This window comes from Festucalex cinctus, chromosome 14 (assembly GCF_051991245.1).
Source record: "Festucalex cinctus isolate MCC-2025b chromosome 14, RoL_Fcin_1.0, whole genome shotgun sequence".
Taxonomy (NCBI): Eukaryota; Metazoa; Chordata; class Actinopteri; order Syngnathiformes; family Syngnathidae; genus Festucalex; species Festucalex cinctus.
The window spans coordinates 25,135,600-25,159,305 of record NC_135424.1 but is presented as its reverse complement, the minus strand read 5'-3'; the positions used below and the strand labels follow the sequence as shown (position 1 = coordinate 25,159,305).

General features: G+C 42.4%; 2 protein-coding genes across 2 annotated transcripts in view; one reads left to right on the top strand and one right to left on the bottom strand.

Moving 5' to 3' along the window:
* pcca (propionyl-CoA carboxylase subunit alpha) overlaps positions 1 to 6,857 on the top strand; it is a 144,881-nt gene extending 138,024 nt beyond the window's left edge. Inside the window, exons 21-23 of the mRNA XM_077495230.1 lie at positions 4,201 to 4,341; positions 6,345 to 6,422; positions 6,526 to 6,857. Coding sequence (XP_077351356.1) covers positions 4,201 to 4,341; positions 6,345 to 6,422; positions 6,526 to 6,594 — 288 coding nt within the window. The 3' untranslated portion in view covers positions 6,595 to 6,857. The remainder of the gene's footprint in view (positions 1 to 4,200; positions 4,342 to 6,344; positions 6,423 to 6,525) is intronic.
* Positions 6,858 to 10,795: 3,938 nt separating this feature from the next.
* vps8 (VPS8 subunit of CORVET complex) overlaps positions 10,796 to 23,706 on the bottom strand; it is a 235,614-nt gene continuing 222,703 nt past the window's right edge. Inside the window, exons 40-45 of the mRNA XM_077496349.1 lie at positions 22,043 to 22,120; positions 16,961 to 17,130; positions 16,206 to 16,386; positions 15,368 to 15,412; positions 11,479 to 11,559; positions 10,796 to 11,352 (exon numbers count right to left, since the gene is read on the bottom strand). Of these exons, the coding sequence (XP_077352475.1) occupies positions 11,227 to 11,352; positions 11,479 to 11,559; positions 15,368 to 15,412; positions 16,206 to 16,386; positions 16,961 to 17,130; positions 22,043 to 22,120 (681 nt within the window). The 3' untranslated portion in view covers positions 10,796 to 11,226. The remainder of the gene's footprint in view (positions 11,353 to 11,478; positions 11,560 to 15,367; positions 15,413 to 16,205; positions 16,387 to 16,960; positions 17,131 to 22,042; positions 22,121 to 23,706) is intronic.

Genomic DNA, 23,706 nt, shown 5'->3' with positions numbered 1-23,706 from the left:
TTTAGAAATAAGGTTGAGTTATGTCGATGATATACAGAAACAACATATGGGTTCAGTAACAAACTAAGCAGAATATCAATCCAAAAGGATGTGTAAAGTGCAGGGTTTTTTTTAATTAGAACTTAGTGACAGTCATCAACATGAACAAACTTGGCAATAAAAAAGAGAATTCAACTCACATTGTGCTGCAACTGCTTTAGTGATAAATAATTTTATGCTCTTAGTTGTTGTGTATGTGTGACTGCTTGGGTCTGTTAACAGCATACTGTGTATTGCTACAATTCATCTGTGCTGTGTGGCTTGACTAATTAAAATAAAAGTTTGCCACTCACTTGTAAACGTAACCAGTGGACTCAGGATTCCCAATGATGTCAACTGTGTCATCCTGGATCAAGGTTTGGCGTTTGGTGGCTCCCATTAAAGCCGCACGACGTGCTCACTGCTCAGTCTTTATGCCAGCGCCAGCCGGCAAATGCGCACTATCTACCCGGAAGTAGATTTGGCTAAGGCACGTCTGCAGAGCGTGCGTCATCCCCCCCACCCCACCCCAGCCCTTGTGATCCGGATTGTAATTGGCTAGCCTTAGTTGTCAATCAAAGCCAAACTTGAAAGGAGGTATGTGGTTGGCTGGCACGCCATGCTTTACTTGAACCAGAAGGCGCAAGTTTACGTGACTGATAGGACGAATAGTTGGTGAGTCATCTTGCTAGGGCGGGCACGGCTAACTGACAGGGCTGGCACGGACCCCCAAGGCCCGCCCATGGCGACGGGACCGCCCCCCAAAGACATTAACTGGCAAAAGTAATAAAATGTTAAATATAAAATGGAACAGTAAAGTAGTGTAGCATAAAACAGTGGTCCCCAAACACGGACCGGTTCATACAAGTCCACAACTTTCGCGGACCGGCAACCCAGCGGGGGTGGGGGGAGTCAGCACAAACACCATAACAAGGATGTTTCAGCGGCTGATAAATAAATGGCATCAACAACAACAAACGCAAATCCACTCTGTATTTTTATGTACCTGGACTAGCAGCACAAACACAATAACAAGGGTAACAACAACGCTTTAATATGGTGATGTCACTATGGTAATGCTTATGAATAATACGGGCAACATAAAAACTGGGGTATTTTGTAACTATAGGAGCAGCGCCCTCCTTAAATGCGCCAACATAACAGGCACCACAGAAGTCCATGAAATATCGGTCAGTTCGGACGAGGTGCGTTTTCCGTATGGCGGCTGTCTGGATGCCGCGAAACAGATGCGGCGATGCGGAAGGTTTCCTCAAGCGTTCTGTTTTTGGCGTCTCGCATCAAGGTAAATCCAGTATATTTCTAAATAAAGCAGTTTGCAAACTCGTTTTTTGGGGGGAGGGACGCTAGCTAACTACATACCATGACATGAGTGGGACATTTAAGCCAAAAAATGAGCTCAGAATAAATTAAACATGACAAAATAAGACTATTTAAACACAAAACCTACTTACCCATGGTATAAGAGCAATGGTAGAAGTCCCAAAAATAATGTCCAAAAAGCATATTGATGTGACAACAGGCAAGCGTGGCTATTGTTTACAAATAGGACTCTCAATATACACGGTTATCATGTGAACTCAGCTCTCCAGTGTGAACCCCCGTAATCTTGTGGTCTGGCGAGTGCAGGTTTCCGGACACACAACGCATGCGGTAATTGCAGTCCACATGGCCGTCGTAAACAGAGAGAATCCGATCACTTTTCAAAATAAAACCTTTTAAAAGCCTCGGCTAATCAATTAACTGGAAATACAGTAAGTGTTTTTTTATTCTTTCAACTGTGCTGCCCGCCGCGGCCCGGTCCAAAATGGCCCAGTGGTTGGGGACCACTGCCATAAAAGACACATTCAGACATCTTCAGGCATATGAAGACATCTTTAGGTATATAAATACATCTTCAGACGTATGAAGTAAGATAATCTTCATATTTCCAAAACATCTCAAAATATCTTGAGACATCTCAAAACATTCATACTTCCAAGACATCTTCAAAGGAACCCCGACTGTCATGACAAGTTTGCTCTATATTATTTATTTGGTTGTTATCAACATAACTATGAGATTAATTTTTCAAAAATAATTTCCATTTTAATATATTATGTAGAAACTTTATTTAGACTTACGCCGCCATTGTTATTTACGTCGCAGCACATTCAGTGACGTAGAATGGCGGTGGTTCTCTGCTGAGCAATGTAAAACTACTATCAAGAAAGCAAGGTAAACATCGTGAATAAATAATATAGAGCAAACTTGTCATGACGGCTGGGGTTCTTTTTAACAGGTGGTGGATTACCTAGTCACACCAACGTGGGACCCACATTTAACCTAATTGTTTAACTCAATTGATGCACCAATTTGTATAATCTGGTTAATGTTTGCCAAGTTGCACTTAGAGATGGTCTCAGTGTTGACCCGAGAAGCGCCGAGCTTTCCTTGGATCGGAGGTTCGGCCAAGCCCATTCTTGAAGAAGAAGATAATGAGAGAGTTCTTCCGACTGGGCAGCTGAGCCTCAAGGGTCGACCTGCTGGCTGGGAAGAGACCCTTTTGGTTGAGGCCTTAGCGTACCATCTGTTTTAGCCTGTGCAGGGACAAAAACAGCGTATTTTGCTGCACCTGTCGCAGAGCGATGGCTTCCGTGAGTTCGTTGCGTGTAATGGTCACGCGAGCCATGTGCTGGTGGTCACGTTAGCCATGTGCTAGCCCTTTTGCTAGCAGCCGTGCCAGATGCCTGGTACAGTGGTTGCAGTCACTGTTAAGTACCAGGTGAGAGGAACCAGCAGTGTGAAGGAGCCAAGTGAAAGAGGATGAGACAAGCAGGAAGCCTGCCTTTTGTCGTGGGCTCGGTCACCTCCTCAGCAGGGGTCCACTTCTCGGATTACGCAGAGACCAGGGCGGAAATTTACTAGCCTTGGAGAGGAATTTGGTAAAGAGTAATCAGATAAAATTTGGATCCCATGTCGTACAGTTGAACACATTAAAAGAACTGTTACCTATCTTACAACTGTCAAAACGTGCACGCAGATGAAAGTTAAGTGGAGAATCTGCCACTCAAATGGAACATTCTCATGACACTTCATGGAGTCAACATTAGAAAAATGGCAAACACATAACATTAGATAATTATATAATTCATTGTTCTGTTGCAATATAAGGTTTCTGAAAAGGCTTTTAATTTTTTCTTGTGGGGGGGGGGGGGGGGGGTGTCGGGGGTTGGTAGTGCACACACTGTTGGTGCCCCCCAATGCCCCACCGTGTCATGTCCAGGACAGAAATTAAACTCCTTCATCTGTGAGGAGGTTGAAAAAGTTACCACCGGCCGTTATTCGTTACACAAAATAATTATTATTTTAGACATAATTGTCCAGTCCTATTCTATACGCAGACTCATACATCCCAGATGAGTACTTATCTCGTTGAGATAGCAGCTGTTAGTCACTGAAAAAATACAATAAAATAAAATAAATAAAAATAAGACGGGACTTTACTCGGTCTTGGGAATCATAAACTTTTGGTGTTAATCTTAAACATTAAATTGATTTGTTTATGTGGGAGCACATGCCGGGAATACATTGTTATGATTTGAGGATTAGCCTGATACTCAGTTATACCCCTCGAAGTGTCTGCTTTGATTGCCATCTGTCATTAGCCATGAAGGTAATTCTAAGATACATACAGTATAGTTTTCAATTTTTCATTTTAATTGTGTGATGAGAACGATCCATGTGCATATTTCTACAAATGTAAATATTTGGATTAAGCTGAATGTATGTTTTCAGTGGACATTACATATTATGCTTCTATACGAGCTATACACTGATTATGCTAAGTTATTGTTTATCCATCCATTTTATACCGCTTATCCGAGGTCGGGTCGCGGGGGCAGCAGCTTTAGGAGGGAAACCCAGACTTCCCTTTCCCCAGCCACTTCAAACAGCACCACCGGAGGGATCCCAAGGCGTTCCCAGGCCAGCCGAGAGACATAATCTCTCCAGCGTGTCCTGGGTCGTCCTCGGGGCCTCCCACCGGTGGGACAAGCCCGGAACACATTATTGTTTTATACCATTGTAATATTAACTCTTGAAGATACTGTCTAACAAAATGGTTGCTGTGAATGGATCGTTCAAAAAGTATTTTTGCCTTTGTCTTTTTTTATTTTTTTGCAGTTTAAGATTCGCATTTTGTCCAAGTTGGCAGCAAAATTAAACTCTTACATGCCTGAAAAAGTTCCTGAAGACACCAGCAGCATCCTGCGTTCACCAATGCCTGGTACAGTGGTTGCAGTCACTGTTAAGCCCGGTGATAAGGTAAAACGTGCACTGTATGTATATGTTATGTAAGATTATATACTGCAGCTATGGCCAAGGCAAGCGGCTCTTTACATTCGCTTCCTGACTCGGATAGAGGAAGGACACAACTTTTATCGCTCTGCGAGTTCACGCTCACTCCCTACGGTGCCCATTATAATAGCAACGCCATTGTGTGTTTTTTTTTACTACATGCCTAGTGGGAAAAGAGCAGATGAGCTAAAGGCTGCTTCGTTTCACAAATTCCGAAAGGAAAATCAGGAAATTCTGAATGAAGTACAACAGCTGCAAAATGAGATTCCAAACCAGAAGAAGGTGATCAAAGAAGATCATCATATAAACCCAAGTTTATTATTATAAACCTTCAATATATTAAAATAAATCAACAAACAACTGTCACATCTGTGGGTATATTTACCTTCAAAACTGGAGCGCAGTTGTAATAACCTCGGGGAATCGAGTGGTAATTATTCGTTGTCCATTCCGTTACGTCGTCGAAATTTTCAACATCTACATTGTCTACAAACATTTTTCTTAACATGTCACTGTTACACTGATTCAAAGTCCTCCCACGGCGCCATTTATTTAATAACTCCCACGAATTTGCATTAGCCATGAATCTCGAATAAAATTCCAAGACATGCTACAAGGACCACTCAAATCACCCACTCATGTATATTTCCACCGGCAGTTCTGATCAGGTTTGTTGACAGAAAGAAAAAGATTTCTCTTCTGAGAGACCGTCACAAGCTTCGTGGGAAACATGTCTACATCAACGAAAATCTCACCAAACGAAATGCTGACATTGCCAAAAAGGCACGACAAATGAGAAAGAATGGACTTATAGAAAAGACTGACGAATTTTTATTCAAACTAAACTCTGGTCAACAAAAAACATGAATCGTGAAAAGAGCAGAACAATTGGCGGCGCTTGAGAGACAACAACAGTAACTCACAACATCACTAATTACCCAAAATGGACTTGTATATGATTACTTGCTGACATTGCTAAGGCTAACTCTTGTTTATACACCTGCATTGATAACGTGTTTTGCTGTTCCCGTTTGAATCTAAATATTGTCGGTCTTGAATTCCGTTTGGACATTTGTTGTAACAGTCAAGGCTACATGATAAAGCTGTATTGTGGCGACAATGAATCTGCTGTTAATACGCAAAATGGGGGTTGGTGGTCTGGTTCCTGGAATGCGGCTGGCGTGGGCTGATCTGCTGGGTGAGCTGGTCTTGGTAGCGCTCATCAACAACTACAAGTAGTAGCAGTGGTGCTGAGCTGACCAGAATCGAGGCAAAATTACTTGAAAGCAATGGGCCGAATGCAAGCCGATCTCTTCTTCTGGAAGCCACAACGTGTGAAAGCTGATCCGAGGTGAGCGAAGAGGCAACTGGTGAAAGAGAAGTATTGCGCTTGCCTTGGCTGCTCGCCTGGGGGGGTGGGCCTGCTGGCGGCGTCTGGGGACCGACTCACCAGTTCCAAATGACTGGGACTAGCCGCAATCTACACACAGACATTCAAGATGAACTAAGCGAGCAGTGTCTGGGATGGATGGATAACGATATGAATTAATGTCTATTCTGAACAATGTATATGACTGATGTGTTTTAGTAATGGATCGATGGGGACGGGTCTCGAATAAGCCATCGGCTTCTACCCGTCATCCTTTCTTTCGGATGTCAATGTTGCAATTGATGTGATGTGATCGATGTAAGCTGTAATGTGTCCGAAAGGAAAAAATGAATAAACCAAACCAATATTCTGATGCATTTCATTGGCTAAGAGACCAACAATTGGTCAAAACAACACAAAATGACATCTCGCTTTCCCGGCTTTAAAGGTAGAAAGTGAGGTAATGTGTTCTCGGCATTAATGGTTGTCTTATTCCCCGATGCTAAGTAGTAATCATTTGGGTAGTTTGAAACACTGCTCATAAATGTATCAATGCAGTTCTCGTATAATTTTCGTATGTTCTGTTACTGTTGACACATAGGTTGCAGAAGGCCAAGAAATCTGTGTGATAGAAGCCATGAAAATGCAGAACAGTATGACTGCTGTTAAACAAGCAAAGGTCAGTGTAACTATTACAATGATAGCTAAATCACCAATGGATGAAATAAATGTCCAAATGGAGTCTTTTTACCGTTAATGTTGTCCATGGGTTGTCTCGTCAGGTAAAGCGTCTCCACTGTAAGCCAGGCGAAACGGTTGGTGAAGGAGATTTGCTTGTGGAGCTTGAATAAATAAAGTCATCGCATCTCTCCAGTCTATAATGGATGATCAATACTGGAAAAATAACTCTACTTATTGACAAACCTCTCCTGTCACCGAAGTGTCTCCAGCAGAGATCGGTGTCCTCAATAGGGACCGAGCATTCAGCTTTACCAACAATATGAGTCAAATTTCACTCATCTCAATCACCGATTTCCTGTTCTTGTTTCTATGCTATGACACAAGCTCTGTTACTATTATTTTAATATAATAAAATCTCACCAGTTTTGTCAGACTTTTGCCTGTGTTGGGTCACATTCCTCATGAAACTAAAGCCTTTGTAGCCACCCCCAACATTTGATCTAGAGGTGCACCGATCACAATTTTCCGGCCGATCACCGATCCCCAATCTTTTAAAAGTCTGACCTGCCGTTCCCGATTTCAGCCGATTTTTTTTTTTCATAACAAGCAGCGTATACCTTCAGTGTTCCAATCTTATTTTATTGGAAAACATTGAACAATATCGGTAAAATAGTAAAAATGGGTTGTTTTAACTGCACATGAATTTGTTCTCTTAAATAAAAATGAAAATCCTATAAGTCATCTCGATGGTTGTTCGTCTCTGTGTGCCCTGCGATTGGCTGGCAACCAGTCCAGGGTGTCCCCCGCCTACTGCCCAGAGCCAGCTGGGATAGGCGCCAGCATCCCCCGCGACCCTTGTGAGGAATAAGCGGTCAAGAAGATGGATGGATAAGTCATCTCAGCAGAAGAGGACAGTGGCTGACTTTTTCAGACCTTGAGAAGGGAGATGAGATTCGTAGAAAAGATTGGTTCATTTTTAAGGGATCGGCCAATCACCGATCACCGAACATGAAGGAAATCGGGGCCGATTAATCGGCCGGCTGATGGATCTGTGCACCCCTAATTTGATCACATATTTTTTTTCATATGCAGATGTACAGAATAATGACATTCAAACTCGGTATATGGGAGTCAGCACTCTGGCAATAGCCAGATTAAGGGCTTTACCACCGCTAGAACCTTTGGAGAACTTTTCAGTTTACTTTGGTAAAATTCAGTTTGCGCGTTTTTCCACCAACAACCGCGAAGCGCACCGAGTGTGTTTGGAAGCGGACCGAGACTTAGACTTAGACTTGACTTTATTGATCCCTTTGGGATTGCTCCCTCTGGGAAATTTACATGTCCAGCAGCAATAAGAACAGATAATAAAATAAAAAATAATTCAATCAATCAATAAATAAGGTTATTACACCAGAGATTGAATTAATAATAATAATAATAATAATAATACACCATAGCCAAGAATCGTGTGGAGGATATATTGCCCGGTAGTTAACATTGTGCTAAATTCATTCATAATCATGCGTATTCTGTTTAGCCACGCTGCTGTCGTCATGCTGTGGTGGGGACGGGGCACACGAAGCACAACAGCTCCTCTGGTTATTGCACCCAATCCAAAATTAGAAACAGCATCGCGTTGAATGAGCTGCTCTTGATGCTTGCAAATATCTTACATCTAATAATAATAATGAAAATGTAGTCTTCATTCTTGTCAAAGGCGGCGGGGAAAGCACGAACATAACAGAACTGCATGAAGCTCCTCTCGCTAATTAATTGTAGCGTCCATCCGTCCATGTTAGGTTTGTTTGTTAGACCTGGCGTCAGCGCTGGCTTCCTGGTTTTGTCACAGTTGTACGGCCCGCCCCAAACACTGGTGGTTCAGATGGGTGGAAATCAACGGCAGCAGTACAAGATGTATTTTCCGGAATTTGTGAACTCACAAATACCGCGACAATTCATTTTGCGAGAGCAAGGCTAAGTCAGCACACACCTTGTGAAAGAATGACAACACAAAACCAGGGTTCAACATCATGGTGTTCGCAGGCACCAAAATTGACCCCATACGTGCAGTTGTATTCTTAACTCATTGAATGCCAGCCATTTTCATTGGAGTTACCCCTTCAATACCAGCTGTTTTACTGGTTTTTCCATGATCTTGCAAGACTCACAGAATATTGAGTTCTATGGCTCTATAAACAAAAAAATACACTATTTTTCTGCTGAAACAAGAAAGTCTAATATTTATTTTGTTACGTTCTATCGTTTTTCCGTTTTAGTTTTCATTAGATTATAGCCAAGTTTTGTCAAACTTCCAATCCTGACAAAAAATGTAGAAAATAGCTTTTTGAAAAACAAACATGTCAAGCAGAACTTTGACTTTAAAACGATTTCATCCATCCATCAACTAACCTTTCTCTCCCAACACGAATTCTCGCGGTATTTGTGAGTTCACGAACTCCAGAGAGTACATCTTGCCCGTTGATTTCCACCGATCCAAAGGACCAATCACAAAGCAACATTGTGTTTGGGGGCGGGACATGCAGCTGTGACGAAACCAGGAAGCCAGGGCAAACAAATAAACCGAACATGGACGAATAGATGCAATTAATTCTGTTCTTGCAGAATTACTCACCGTTTCCTTGTTGAATGTTGAACAACGAGAGACACTTCATGCATTACTAGCTGGTACAATTGTCTTCTTCCCCCACCCCACCCCTTCAACGAGAACGAAGATGACATTTTCATCCGTGACGGTGATTGGTCAAAACAAACGTGAACAATGGCGCATCGTCTAATCAGCTCGAAGAATGTCCCGCCTTCCCGAACAAATTACAGTGCCGCAGTCCTAGATGGATTATTCCGGAGAACTCCCTTGAGTGAAGCGCAATATCAATCTGGCTATTGCCAGGTTAAGGGGCAATAACTTTAGCAGGGAAACCCAGACTTCTCCTCTCCCCAACCACTTTGTCCAGCTCCTCCGGGGGATCCAAAGATGTTCACAGGCCAGCTGAGAGACATAGGCCGTTTGTTATTATGAAGAACACAGAGTACAGTCTTGTGAATTCAAGTACAATTTTCCCAACAATGTACAACACGACATAAGAAAACATCATCTGGTGTGTTCTTGTTTTATTCATACTTTCAATTTGAACATTTGGGCTGTGACTGGTGACGTTTCACAGGATCACAAGGACATACAAGAATGAAAATTGAGAAACAGCAAAAGTTTCTCCAGCGGTGTTCTTGGTCATCCCCAGGGCCTCCTCCTGGTAGGACATGCACGGAACACCACTTCCAGGGAGGAGTCCAGGAGGCAACCGAACCAGCATCCCGAGCAACCTCAGCTGGCTCCTCTCAACGTGGAAAAGAAGGTCACACAAGCAAAGGGGGGCATTACAACAATAAAAGTCGGGCACCGAAATGTTCTTTTTCATTCGGTCTGGTTACTAGCGCTTAAGTCAGATCCGGTGCTGTATTAGTACCGACTTTCTGTACCCAACCCGAGCCACCTCTGGCCTAAAGTGGAACTGCAGCAAGCTTGTGCATGTTGCACGTGTGAGTATGTGCGCTCAAATAAAGTTTTTTTTTTTTTTTTTTTTCTTTTTTTTTCTTTCAGTTTTCTTGCAGTCTGAGCTGAAGTTTGGGCTGTGCTCGAAGCTAGCCTCTTGTTTTTATTTGTATTTTTCAGTTGCCATCCTAATTGTTGTATGCTAACACAACACTACATGTGTCATGAGCTGGAGGTTGGATCCCAAAGCGCAGACACAAGATTGTAACTATTTATTCACATCGAGAGGCGTGGAACAAATTTGACTAGACGAGAAACAGAGTTCCACAGAGGACAGTGGTAACATAACTAATTAATCCGACCAACACACACACTTCTCAGATTGCTACTACAGTCAGTGAATTGATCTGATTGGTTGTGACTAAGCAAAGGATTAAAGATTGACATCACAAAGCTCCTGACATCACATAGCCTAAAACCAGTTCAACCTAAATGCTGTTACATCAGTACATAACAGACACTTGACCTCATGGTCATCAACCCAAACTTAACAGGTCATGACCTCAAACTGGCATGACCCAGACATGACAGCATGACCATGGGGGCAAGGGGCAAGTTGATAGGAGAAGTTGCAGTTAAAAAGTCAGGGCTTTATGCACTCATCTCTGCATTGGAGCATGAATGATGTAGTAAACTCCACAATGCATCTAAAACTCATGATTAATTTCAATCAATCAATCAATCAATCAATCTTTATTTATATAGCACCTTTCATGCATTAAAATGCAACTCAAGGTGCTAAACAAAACATCCATAGTACAATCAAAAGATAGGCAAAAAAATGTCATATCACATAAACGTACGTTTTTTTTTTTTTTTTTTTTTTAATATATGGGTCTAGTAATCACTAATTCTGCGATTGGCTGGCGTCGTAATGGACTACATGGACGGTGTCACGACAACTCCTGATATATACTGGGTGTTTCATCTCAATAGGTCACGTTACAAGATCTCATATCTCAGTAACTGGCAAAGGTATTTTTATTTTATTTTTTATTTTTTTGCTGGGGTGGTTTTTACAGACCATTATGTCACCATCAAGGTTTTTCATATCTTCAACAGCTATTGATATGTTATTAAGTAACATTGAGATGAAACACCCTGTTCAACAATACAATGCAGTCTAGTAATCCAAGCATCACTGAAAATATTAAAATGTTGAAGCAATCCAATCACTCCATCCAACTTGTATACAGACAAAATGAGAAATACGAAGAGCGCTAACTACACAGTGCTATTCTTCTAACAGAGGTGGAGGAGATAGTTTAAGACTAAACCCCTCTTGTGCTGGATGAGTTTGAATTTGAATCCCGGCTCTCTCATTGCTGTGGCAGTGCGAGAGCTCTGTCAAGACGGACAACTGCGGGTTGAATGAGAGAGGGAGGCATCACAATTAGGAAAGACAACAGAGCCAAGCACCACATCTGCATGTGGGTAAAAGCAATTTGTTGCTTTCCGAGCATATCAGTGATTGGGAATGGCTTACCCTCGTTGGTCCCTTGTATAAACAGCATAGCTGATCCCAGGACTGTTCTTGTTGAAAGTCCAGCATGACCTCCTCAAAAACCTGGATTACAATACGAAACAAATAAACACAAAAAAAAAATCCAACTTTCATTAAAAAATTAGAAATGCACAATCACATATGACCAATTGCATCAATCAATATAATGTGTAACAAAGGTTTGCAACAACACTTCATCTACAACCTTAAAGTTCTGTCCTAAAATTCTGACATTCCAACAAATAAGTTTTGATTTTACACTCTCAGCGAGGTCTTGCTTATGTGTTTATTATTTAGTGAGGTTGTAGTACTTTGTGGTTAGCAGTAGCACCATATGAGGTGTTGATAATATTATGGACACCTCATTTAGATACATTTGTTGTGTACTGAAAGGTTTGGATCCCAAATGCAGACACAAATAAGATTTTCTCCATTCATTCACATCGAGAGGCAGAAACTCAGAGACGTACACAGGACAGTTAGACAATAATCCGGCAAACCACACACAATACTCAGACTGCACCTACAGACAGTGAATCATAAAGGACTAAAGAACGACATCACATAGGTCCAAACATCACCAAAAGGATTAATGGTTGACATCACGAACATCACGTTTTGTAAACAGGCACTTGTTACATCAGTACCTAACAGACACATTACAGGTCATGAACTCTGGCGCATGCGACCCAGATCATGACAACATTTAACTTTCCATTGAAGTGGAATCAGAATTCTGCTTTTACGAAGACAGTGCTCTGACTGAAAGGAGGTAAGTTTTTTGTAAAAGCGCACTACTTTTCTTTTTTTTTCCCATGTGACAAAATCACAGAGATCTTTTAATATCTGAGCAACACAAGCTTATTGTTAGCCTTACTAAACTAATAAATTGTAACAACACATTAAATAAATATGACAGCAGAGCCTTTTATTTATTGATATTTAATTATTTATTTTTTTTCAATTTCACACTTAAATAGTCAAATAAAGTGTGAAACTGATATGGATTGAGCAAAAGTTGCTATAATTTTTTTTTGAAAACTATTACCAAAACAGCCTAATTGAGATTCAAATCAGCGCTTTTGATCACAAAAGGACTTTTTATCAACAAGTTTTTTTTTTAATATAAACTTTAGTGAACAGTTTGAGAATTGAGATTCAGTGTTTTTGATCACAATAATAAAGGAAACGTTTACAGCTTACACATGGCTTTGGATGTATCATTTCGACAGACAACCCTGGTTTAGCTCAAGTATGTGCGTGCATGGTGTGTGAGTGAGAGGGGGGGGGGGGGGGGGGAGAGAGAGCGCATGTGTGTTTATTAATTAGCTCCAGCCTACGTATGTCTGTTTACGTTACAAAACAAATTCACCAAGGAACTTTGACAAATATATGAACTGAAATACGAGTGAGCGGAAGAAAATTAAGGAGAGACAAAACTTTGCGTCGTGTTGTGGGGGAGGGGGAAATGGGCGGAGCGGGGGCTGTGTGTGACTACTGGCCATCATCTCGCGGAGAAAATAGAGAAAAAGATGCATTAGGGCTGGACGGTCGAATACGGATAATAAGGAGTTATATCAGGGTTATGTTTGTATCCAAACTAGATACTCGTGTTGTACAGATCCGGTGTCGGATCAGCATACCTCGTCGGATCAGCATACCCGTATGCTGATCTGACAGCTGCCTCTATCGCGCTAGCATACGTAGTCAGAATAGCATTCCTACGTTACGACGATCCCGTAAATGATAATAATACACTGCAATTAGGCTAAACACAGATGCATATTAAAAACACTAGAGCTACCAAAGAATCATATGTAGTTAGTTTTAACACGAGCATGCTGTTCTGACGGCTGATTGTAACATCGGTATGCTGTTTTGATGGCTGAAATGGGCACCCACAGCACATTGTTGCCTTAGTTTACTAGTCAAGAAAAAATAAGGCCAACTATAGAGCCACATTAAAACTTCAGAGGACAATATGCCAACGCGCTCCCACAAACGATTTGCATGAATTTCTGTATTTTTAGATGATTTAAGTCTTTGCGTCTCATTCCGTCGTGTTCATTTTGCTGACTGCTGCGTTCAGGTGTAGGCTTATGTGCACAGGGTTGTCATACGAAAACATTTTTATTTATCAAAACAAACTGTTGTCAATAAATCAAACAAAAACCATATGCAGGCGCGGATGACAGTTTCCTCACCAAACTGAGGCTGAATGCACATTATAATGACTTACACACGAACTGGCCACTAGGTGACACAATTGTCATTTCTAATTAGTGTAAAAGGCAACATTATAATCAAACAACAAAACATTGGCTCCAGCGATACCCATTATGTATGATAGTTGTCTTCATGACAGAAAATTGTCTAGATTTAATTGAACAGATTTTGCAGGCTGTGAGAGAATTTGCCAGTTGGAACACCATTGCTTAATTTTGAAAGAAACATTCGAGAAGACTCGAAAAAAATGAGCTTTATTGTTGAATTCAAAATTAAAACCGATGCAGGAGGACTATGAAACATATTTTATGGACAAACTACAATACACGTTGCCAGTTTGCTAAAAGTACAAAAACATCAAGTGACAAAAACTACACAACCTACGTCTCAAAAGATTCCAAACTACGATGGCTGTAGCAAGTCAGCAATTTAAGTTGCATTTTTTTTTACACTTAAAAACTTTATTCTACACATTCAGCATGTGTCCACTGCAGACAGAATTCACATTGCACCTTAAAATAATAAGAAAAAACACACATTAGTGAAGCCCCAAAATTGTTTTTGAATAAGTGTAGTACAAGCATCTAACTGTCACTGTGCCATAATAATAACGTGATCCACGACGCTAACTGCAGAACAAAACTTACTCTCTGAATAAAATACTTTCACTATATAAAATAATTACAAAACGAAGTAAAATGCAGTTCTAAATAATCAGTTATTGCATACTTTTACTTACTTGTCAGCCGAGGTATGCTGCTCCGACGAGTTCGACAGCGTGATGATGTAATTGCCTACTGCGCATGCGTAGCGCGTGCGCAGATGTGTGAGGTATGCTACTTCGACGGGTATGCTGGTTTGTCAGAACACCGGCTCATCCCTAGTTGTTACCTATTTCCTCAGCACAGGTGATGTCATGTTCAGTCGACAGCAAGTGGGAAAAATTTGTTTTTAAAGGTATTAATTGTACATGAAAAATAATTCTAATTAATCTAATCTAATAATAATTAATTCTGGACAAAATGTTCACTTTTTACTGTTGAAAATGGCTTAATGAGTCAAGTATCCCTTTAAGATAAGGGGATGTTGTTAATATTTGCCAACTGTGGGTGTGTGAAACCCTTTGAGACTCTTTAGTGATGAAGGACCGACCGACCGACAGTCCATCCATTTTCTTGACCATCCACACTCACAAGCACACCTAGGGAGAATTCGGAGTGCCCAATTAACCTGCCATGCACGTCTTTGGAACGTGGGAGGAGACCGGAGTACCCGGAGAAGACCCACGCGGGCACAGGGAGAACATGCAAACTCCACCTAGGGAGGCCGGAGCTTGGACTCGAACCCGAGTCCACAGAACTGGGAGGCGGACGTGCTAGCCACTCATCCACACTGATTAAGGACTATATAAATATATTTGACTTGATTTCTTCACATAGGAATTTGGTTTGATCATGTTAAAAAACACATTACAAGCTATTCTTTTTGTCTTGAGAAAAAAAAAAACATCGCACTTCAAAATGTTTTCTTTATTCTTGTTTACTGCAAAACTAATATTCATATTCATGTACAACACTCTATACAGCAATGTCTGTTCTTAAAGCACTTAAATGAATAAAGTTGAGTTGAGTTGAATGATCCTTACCTTCTTTCTCCGTGCGTCATCATGATGTACAGATGAAAGTCGAGTCTGAGACAGAAAAGAATGTTGAGAGTAATATATTAGCGTAACTCACCAAACTTTCATCATACAGGCTTGGGCTTGGTTCTTAAAGGACTGGTGAACACAAAACATTTTTCTGGTCCTGCCGATGGTGACACTGTTTTGTGGTGGTCATTCAGGCTCAATGATTGTGCAACATTTGGTGTGTTTTCGTGTATGTAGGTCCCCACAAACATGATTCAACTGCAGAATAATGCAGTTTTTCTTAGTCATTTTGGTACATTTCTCAGATAAGAAATGAAATTATCAAAAAATAAATAAATTAATAATAATAGTAATCATAATAATCTAAAAAAGTGCATTTCTCAAAACAATTTGTTCAAATAGAGAAACATCATGGTTCCCTTGCAAAGGCAATCTTTCTCAAAATCCTTAGTACCTCGGTCCACAATTAGCGGATCGGCCATCTCTTTGTGGACCAAGGGTTAGACAGAGACAGAAAGAGGGAGAGAGACAGAGAGGGAGACAGAGAGAGAGGGGGGAGAGACAGAGAGAGAGGGGGGGAGAGGGGGGGGGGGAGAGAGAGAGAGACAGAGACAGAGAGAGAGAGAGAGCAAGGTGGGGCAGAGAGAGATAGGGAGAGGGGGAGACCAAAAGAGAGAGAGACAGAGAGGGAGACAGAGAGAGCGAGAGGGGGAGAGAGGAAGAGAGAGAATAAGCGAGAGAGTGAGAGAGAGAAGGAGGGACAGAGTAAGAGAGAGAGAGAATAAGGGTGAGAGAGAGAGATAGAGAGAGGGAGAGAGAGAATAAATGCACAAACCTGTGCAAGGGATGCGCTGCGACTTCTCTTTGGTACGGCATACTGGCCACCTTTTCCTCTGTGAATCGTGGAACACTTGTAGCAACTCCACTGCTGCTGTTGCTGCTGCTCTGAAGCGCATCCCAATCCACAGTCCATGGTTTGCTGCTGTAGGCACTGAACGTGGTACATGTGACCACAGCTAATAAGACAGATAGATGCATTACTATTGAGCACAGAATTGCAAATTGTTAGTTGATTGGTTCGCGAAAGCATCAGATTATACAGCGAGAGTAGCGAGGCTGACTCCATTGCTGGATATGACACATTCTGAGAATTGATTGCTTGGTGCAGGGAAAAAAAAAAAAAAAAAAAAAAAAGTACATCCATCCATCCATCCATCCATCCATCCATCCATCCATCCATCCATCCATTCATTTTCTGAACCGCTTATCCTCACGGAGGTCACCGGCATGCCATCAATGGGCGGTAGGCATGGTACTACTGTGTTAGTGTAGCTTTGTGATAGGCTATGTGCTTCCGATTAATTGTAGGAGCGGAAGACACCGATTAGCTGAGGACCTTGTGTACAGTGAGATATTTTCATCTTTTATGATATGGCTGGCAACCAGTTCAGGGTGTCCCCCGCCTGCTGCCCAGAGCCAGCTGAGATAGGCACCAGCACCCCCCGCGACCCTTGTGAGGAATAAGCGGTCAATAAAATGGATGGATGGATGGATGGATGAATGTAATTTATCGAGCGCAGATTGTATTACCTAAACAGAAGGATCTGCTCAGTTGGGTCCTGCCACCTTTTGTACTGTTGTAGGCAAATGTTGCAGTAGTCTTGTCTTGGGTGGAGTCCCCTTGTCACAGCAGTGCGCAGATGAGCCAGTGACCAATGGAGGTCATGATTTAATAGACTTGTGGTCCTTTCAAATAAAGTCTTAAACACAAAACGCCAGTTATATTAGGAATTTTCTTTACATTAATTCAGTATGCACGCAGCCCCCCGACCACTCACACACACACACACACGCACGCACGCACGCACGCACGCACGCACGCACGCACGCACGCACGCACGCACGCACGCACGCACGCACGCACGCACGCACGCACACACACACACACATTCTGTATTAGTACTCTATCCACCTTATTCTTGGGGGCTCTCACGTAAAACAATTATGCATGCAACTTCCTGTAAGATACCGGAAGTAGAGGTGACACTTGTTACAGCAGGTTTCGTTTCAAGGAAAGGTTTATTTGAAGTTTTTTCACCCCCTTTTCTAAACAATCATAAGCCAACAATGTTGCACTGTTGGCAGTGGAAACTGTGACTACAAGAGCAATGTTTTGAACTTGGACCCTGGACGAGGAGAGAATGTTGTGATAAACGTTTCCAGTACCTTTCCAAGAACAGCCAATGTGGCACCTGAGGCAAGATTCTTATATGGTGCCCCCCTCTGTCATATACATACAATTAGTGCTGTCACTACCGAATATCTTTATAACTGATTAATCTATCGATTAATCGACTAATCTGATTCATTTAAATTTTGCATTAAAATGTATTACAAAAGCATTTTTCCCTGATTATTGTTTATTATCCAGAGATTGGTGTGTATTTTGTACTTCATATTCATATAGTCATTTAAAAAAGGGGTATTGATGCACAATGTTACTGGTTCGGTCATTGTTTTCCAAAGTAAAAACAGATGTTTAAACACCCCCGATCAGAACCCGAGTGGTGTTCTGTTCTTGGACTCTGTGCTCGTCACAGATTGTCCATAATGAAAGCCATGCTCAAACATAAGGGTGTCCATATGTGAACTTGGCACCAGGACACCCTAGGCCACAGTTCGATGATCGTCATTGTAGTAGTGTCATCGGATTAGCGGCCACGTGTTGGACACTCTGGTGAAGAGAGGGGCGGAGTTGTGAACTGATCACCACCTGGTGGTGTGTTTGCTCTGATGGTGGGGGGAAGATTTCGAACTGGCAGACCCAAACGTATGTTGAGAGTCTGCTGCGGACGTCTGGCAGAATCCCCTGTCACACAGTGTTTCAACACCCACCCCCGGCAGAGCTTCTCCCTTGCCCCGGGGGAGATAGGGGTTGTTGAGTCTGAGAGGACCATGTTCTGTGTCTCCATTGTTGAGGCGGCCGATCGGATCTGTGGCCGTAATGTAGTCGGTGCCTGTCGTGGCGGCACTCCCCCCTAAGGGATTCCGTCAAGCTGAATGAGTCCTATCAGGCCTTTTTGGCCTGTGGGACTCTGGAGGCAGCTGACAGGTACCAGGGTGATGGCCAAGTGGAATGCAGCTTCGGCGGTGGTTGAGGCAAAAACTCGGACATGGGAGGAATTCGTTGAGGCCATGGAAAATGACTTCCGGACGGCTTTGAGGAAATTCTGGTCCACCATCAGGCGACTCAGGAGAGGAAAGCAGTGCACCATTAACACTGTGTAGTGTGGAGATGGGGTGCTGCTGACTTCGACTCAGGACATCATTAGTAAGTGGGGAGAATACTTCGAAGGCCTGCTCAATTCCAAAGACACGTTTTCCTTTTACAAAGCAGAGTCTGGAGACTCTGAGGGGGCTCTCCTATCTCTGGGGCCAAAGTCACTGAGGAGGTTGGAAAGCTTCTCGGTGGCAAGGCCCCGAAAGCATTTGAGATCCGCCCGGAGTTCCTAAAAGCTTTGGATGTTTTGGGGCCGTCGTGGTGACATGCCTCTACAACATCGCATGGACATCGGTGACGGTGCCTCTGGATTGGCAGACCGGGGTGGTGGTCCCCCTTTTTAAGAAGCGTGACCAGAGGTTGTGTTCCAATGAGGGATCACACTTCTCAGCCTCCCTGGAAGGGAGGGTGCGTAGGAGTTCGGCAATCAGTCCACGTGTGTTTTGTGGACTTGGAGAAGACATGGTTGCCCTTTGTTCTGTTTGTAACTTTTAAGGACAGATTTTCTAGACGTATCCGAGGCATTGAGGGGGTTCGGTTTGGTGGCTTCAAAATTTCATCTCTGCATTTTGTGGATGATGTGGTGCTATTGGCTTCTTCAAGTCATGATCTCCAACTCTCGCTAGAGAGATTCGCAGCCAAGTGTGAAGTAGTTGGGATGCCTTGGAATCTCAGGTACTGATGGATGCGTGCTGCTGTCAGCGCACCCTGCGGCCGGTTCTGCAGCAGGTTCAGTTTCTTGTTTATCATCAGGTAGTACAGTCTGCAGTTGTGGATCACCACCTGCAGGTTGGATTTGTGAAGGTGGTTCTCTATAATCTGCGGAGCCCTCTCCAGCATCTCCTGTAAGGTCAGCGCATTGTAGTTATGCATGATGTGCATGTTATCCTTGGTCATCGGGTTTTTGATGTTCTCCTCCGTTTCTCAGCGCATGAGCGGGCTGTGTGTGGCTTTCGTTGACACCTCCAGCAGTATCTCGCTGTTGGTCCATGCAGACATGCGCTGTTTGGAGATGTATCGGAGGAGACCAGGCAAGGATTTCACCTTCTGGCTTTTGAAGCACCCAGCATTGTGGAAGTGTTGGTTGAAGGCACGCTTTATGTTGTCCGATCATTTGGAAGTCAACATGAGCAGGTGGTAGTGCAGGACGTGGCCTTCTGACAGCTCGTTTGACATGAGCCATAGTTGCGAATTCTGCTCAAGCCACTCGAAGAGCGTACTTATGGTTTCGATGGTGATCACCTTGGCATTGAAAGTGCGGATCGTCACCTGTGTGATGCGTTTCATGTAGTAGTTGGCTTGCGCGCAGGCCTCTCTGAAGTCCTCTGATATGTCGTCCAAGCAGTAGACGGTCTCCAGCATCACTGCGTGCTCTCTCCAGTTGTGCTCGGGTCCCCGTAAAGTTCAAACGGCTCGTCTCCCTCCGTCAGGTCCGCCGTCGCCGGGGACGCCTACGCTCTCAGAGTCTGCTCCTCGTAGCTGTTGTCTTTGTCCTGTTCCTGGTAGTATTTCTCATAATACGGCACTGTGTAGTGATCCTCCAGGCTCTTGAGCTCCAGCAGGTCCATGGATGCGTCCGGAAACCTGGTCAGAGTCACCATGCGGTTCACGGTCTTTGACAGTGGCGTTTTTGAGCCTGAATCTCGTGCAGTGGGAGATCAGCCCTTCCTGCGTAATTTGGAATTGAGAGCTGTGATACTTGGCAAGCAATAGTTTCTTTACGTCCGTAAGGATCATCTTGCGTCGTAGCGGATCTTTCTCTGCTGTTTCTATCAAGAATTTGCTCTCGCTCATATTCACTGTCTTGCTACTGAGGTACTTCTTGATTACCTTGTTCTTGCTGCTGCTGTTGGTCTTCCTCGTCCGACAGCTCCTCTGTCCTTGGTCTTTTTGCAGCGTATTTATTCTGTATGGCAAAGTGTCTTTTCTGTGCCTTGCGTCTGTCCATTCTGAAGTTTTTTGCTCTGTGTGCCCTTCCTTTTATAGTTGCGTGTGCTCCTCCCAATCTTATATAACTTGTTTATGTCCAGTTTGCCACGTCTGCCACATCTTCAAGCTATTATGTTTTTATATAATTTGTTTTTGTCTGCGTTTGTGGTTGCTACTCCTCCTTCATTCTATTCTCCTCAACCTAATTGACCTTGCCAACCCGCATTGGCCGATGGCCCTGTACACTGTGAGCCCTAAAATATCAGCTATAATTCAGCAATGATGGAAGACTGGCTAAAATAATGTTGACCGTCTAATGATTATAGTTTGGGTTGGCATTGTTGCAATTTGTCGGATTGGTAATGACGGAAGGATATCCTGACTGTTGACGATTCCTGAATGATAGACGCTCAAAATTCATTGACGCGCCCATCTCTTATTTACACGGTAATCAAGTTGGTCGCGTTTTGGTAAGAGGTTAAAATCCTTATCATGCGGACGTCCCACCAGTGGCAAAAATTCCAAGGGTCAGCTTAAAAATAATAAAAAATACTATGCCGATACTCCAAATGGTTCAGGGACAGCTTCAAAGTTACTTTGGGTGCACCTTTTTTAGACGTTTTTGGCTAAATTGCCCTAATGATAATGATTCCGTCATGCTAAATTATATTTTGTCACCACTATTTTTGACCATTTGACCTTTTTACGAGTCCTATTCAACGGTCTGCCTGACGTAAAATGGCACACCAAAGGACCCCTTAGCTGCCAACATGCCTGATGCAAAATAAATGAAATGAACACTAAACTAATGCTTACATAAGCATAAGAAATTTACCACAGGAGGAAAACATGATCACGGTTTGTAGTCACTCTAGCTCTACACCACACCTATCAGTATTGGGACAGAGCTAGATTAGCATACCTGCTAGTGCTAACTGTATATTTACTTGTTTACTGTAGGAGAAAAAGAGTGACTCTGCAGCAGTCCCTGGCAATGCTTCGTCCTTGTTGATCGCAGTCTGTCATTGACAGATTGACGGAAATTCTATCAATACTGCCGGAATGCCCACCTGTGGTAGAGATCCCGACACGCCTCAGTGCTTTTGAGATTGCTCATTGCTGCACGTCTGAAGCCAAACAGTATAGAAACTAATTAAATATGTGACTGCATGTTGTCACTGGACTTTTTTTTTTTTCCCCATATCGTCATCCTCCTACACCGCTACATTATCAGGAAGGGGGACTAAGATGATTTCTCTTTAAAGCGGCAACAATTGCTGTTCCCACATCAATAAAGTCTGTACCTGTGAAGGAAAGTGGACTCAATTTTCATGGAAACAAAACGGCGGTTTCACTAAACCATAAGTCACGCATAATTCACGCAAAGGCTTATAGGGCATACGAATAAGGTGGATAGGTAGTGATTTATTCTTCCTGTGAGGTGTGCATAGTACTTAATTTACCTTTTCATAGTTAAAAGTTTCAAGCATCCCAAGAATTAGGACTTGGATCTCTGCAATTCCTTTCTCATAAATGGGATTCTGTTGGACACAAAGGACAAATGTTATGTCATAAATGGAAACTTTACAATGAAACACGTTAACTTTTGAATTACATGTAGACAACAGTGCTGTTCAAAATTCAGAATTTAATTCAATTCAGTGGATGAATTTCAATTGACTTCACCTCATAGGATATTAAATTGCATATGAAAGTAGAAAGTGGAATTGAATTCAATGTAATTCATGGAAAGTCATTCTCATCACATTATCAGTGATAATGAGGGTATTTATTATCAGTGTACAGTATTTCACTAGTGTGCCCCGAACAGAATGTCCAAAATATTTGGGTAGCCATTTTAAAGACTTACAGTTAGGCCCAAAAATATTTGGATAGTGACACAAGTTTTGTTATTTTAGCTGTTGACAAAAACATGATACAATCATATAATCAATATAGAATTAAAGCGCAGACTCTCTCCTTGAATTTGAGAGTACTGACATCCAAATTGGAGCAGGGGTTTAGGAATTACAGCTCTTTAAAATGTAGCTCTCTCTTTTTCAGGGGACCAAAAGTAATTGGACAATTGTCTCAGAAGGTTGCAAAAAATAAAAACAGGGACCCTTCCCTCATTAACCTATCATCAAATACTCAGTTAAAGGGTCTGGAGTTGATTCCAGGTGTGGCGTTTTCATTTGGAAGCTGTTGCTGTCAACACACAGTATGCTCTCAATAGGGTGAAACAGCCCATGCTATGTAACATGTCACATGCTATGTTGCTATGTCATCCATCCATCCATTAGCAGATTCGCTTATCCTCACAATATTCATATAAATCAGAAGTGAATTACGTTTGAGGCTAGGAAAGTCGGGTTGTTTTTAAAAAGGTGCGCAAGACGCAATGCTAGCTAGCTAAAACACGACTCCTAGTTACGAGGCATACTGTATAATAATTGCTTATTTTCATACCCTATTACAATTTTGACTTTTGTACTGCTTGGAAATGAAACTATAGACCTCAAGGAAGCTATTTGTGGAAAAATCTCAAAATGGACAAAAAATGTCCAATTGTCTAATATCGCCCATATCTCTTGATTGAGCCTGCCGACATGCAGACCCTTTTGCTGGAGCGGGTCACAAATACAAAGGATTCACCACAAGGCACAAACCATTAATAAGCCTCAAAAATAGAACAACCAGATTTGACTTTGCCAAAAAACACCTGACGAAGTCAGTCCAAGTCTGGAACAGCATTCTTTGGACAGATAAGACTAAGATCAACCTGTACTACAATGATGAGAAGAAGAAAGTTTGGAGAAGAATTAGAACAGCTCATGATCCAAAGCACACCACATCTTCTGTAAACATGGTGGTGTTAGTGTGGTGGCATGGGCATGCATGGCTTTCAATGGCACTTGGTCACTTGTCTTTTTTTGATGATGTGGCAAAAGATAGAAGCAGCCCGATTAATTCTAAAGTGTATTGGGTTATCATTGCTGCTCGGATTCAGCCTAATGTAGCAAAGTTCATTGGACGGTGCTTCATAGTAGAGATGGACAATGATCCAAAATAGACTGCAAAAGCAACCCAGGAGTTTTTTTTTAAGCAAAGAATTGAAATATTCTTC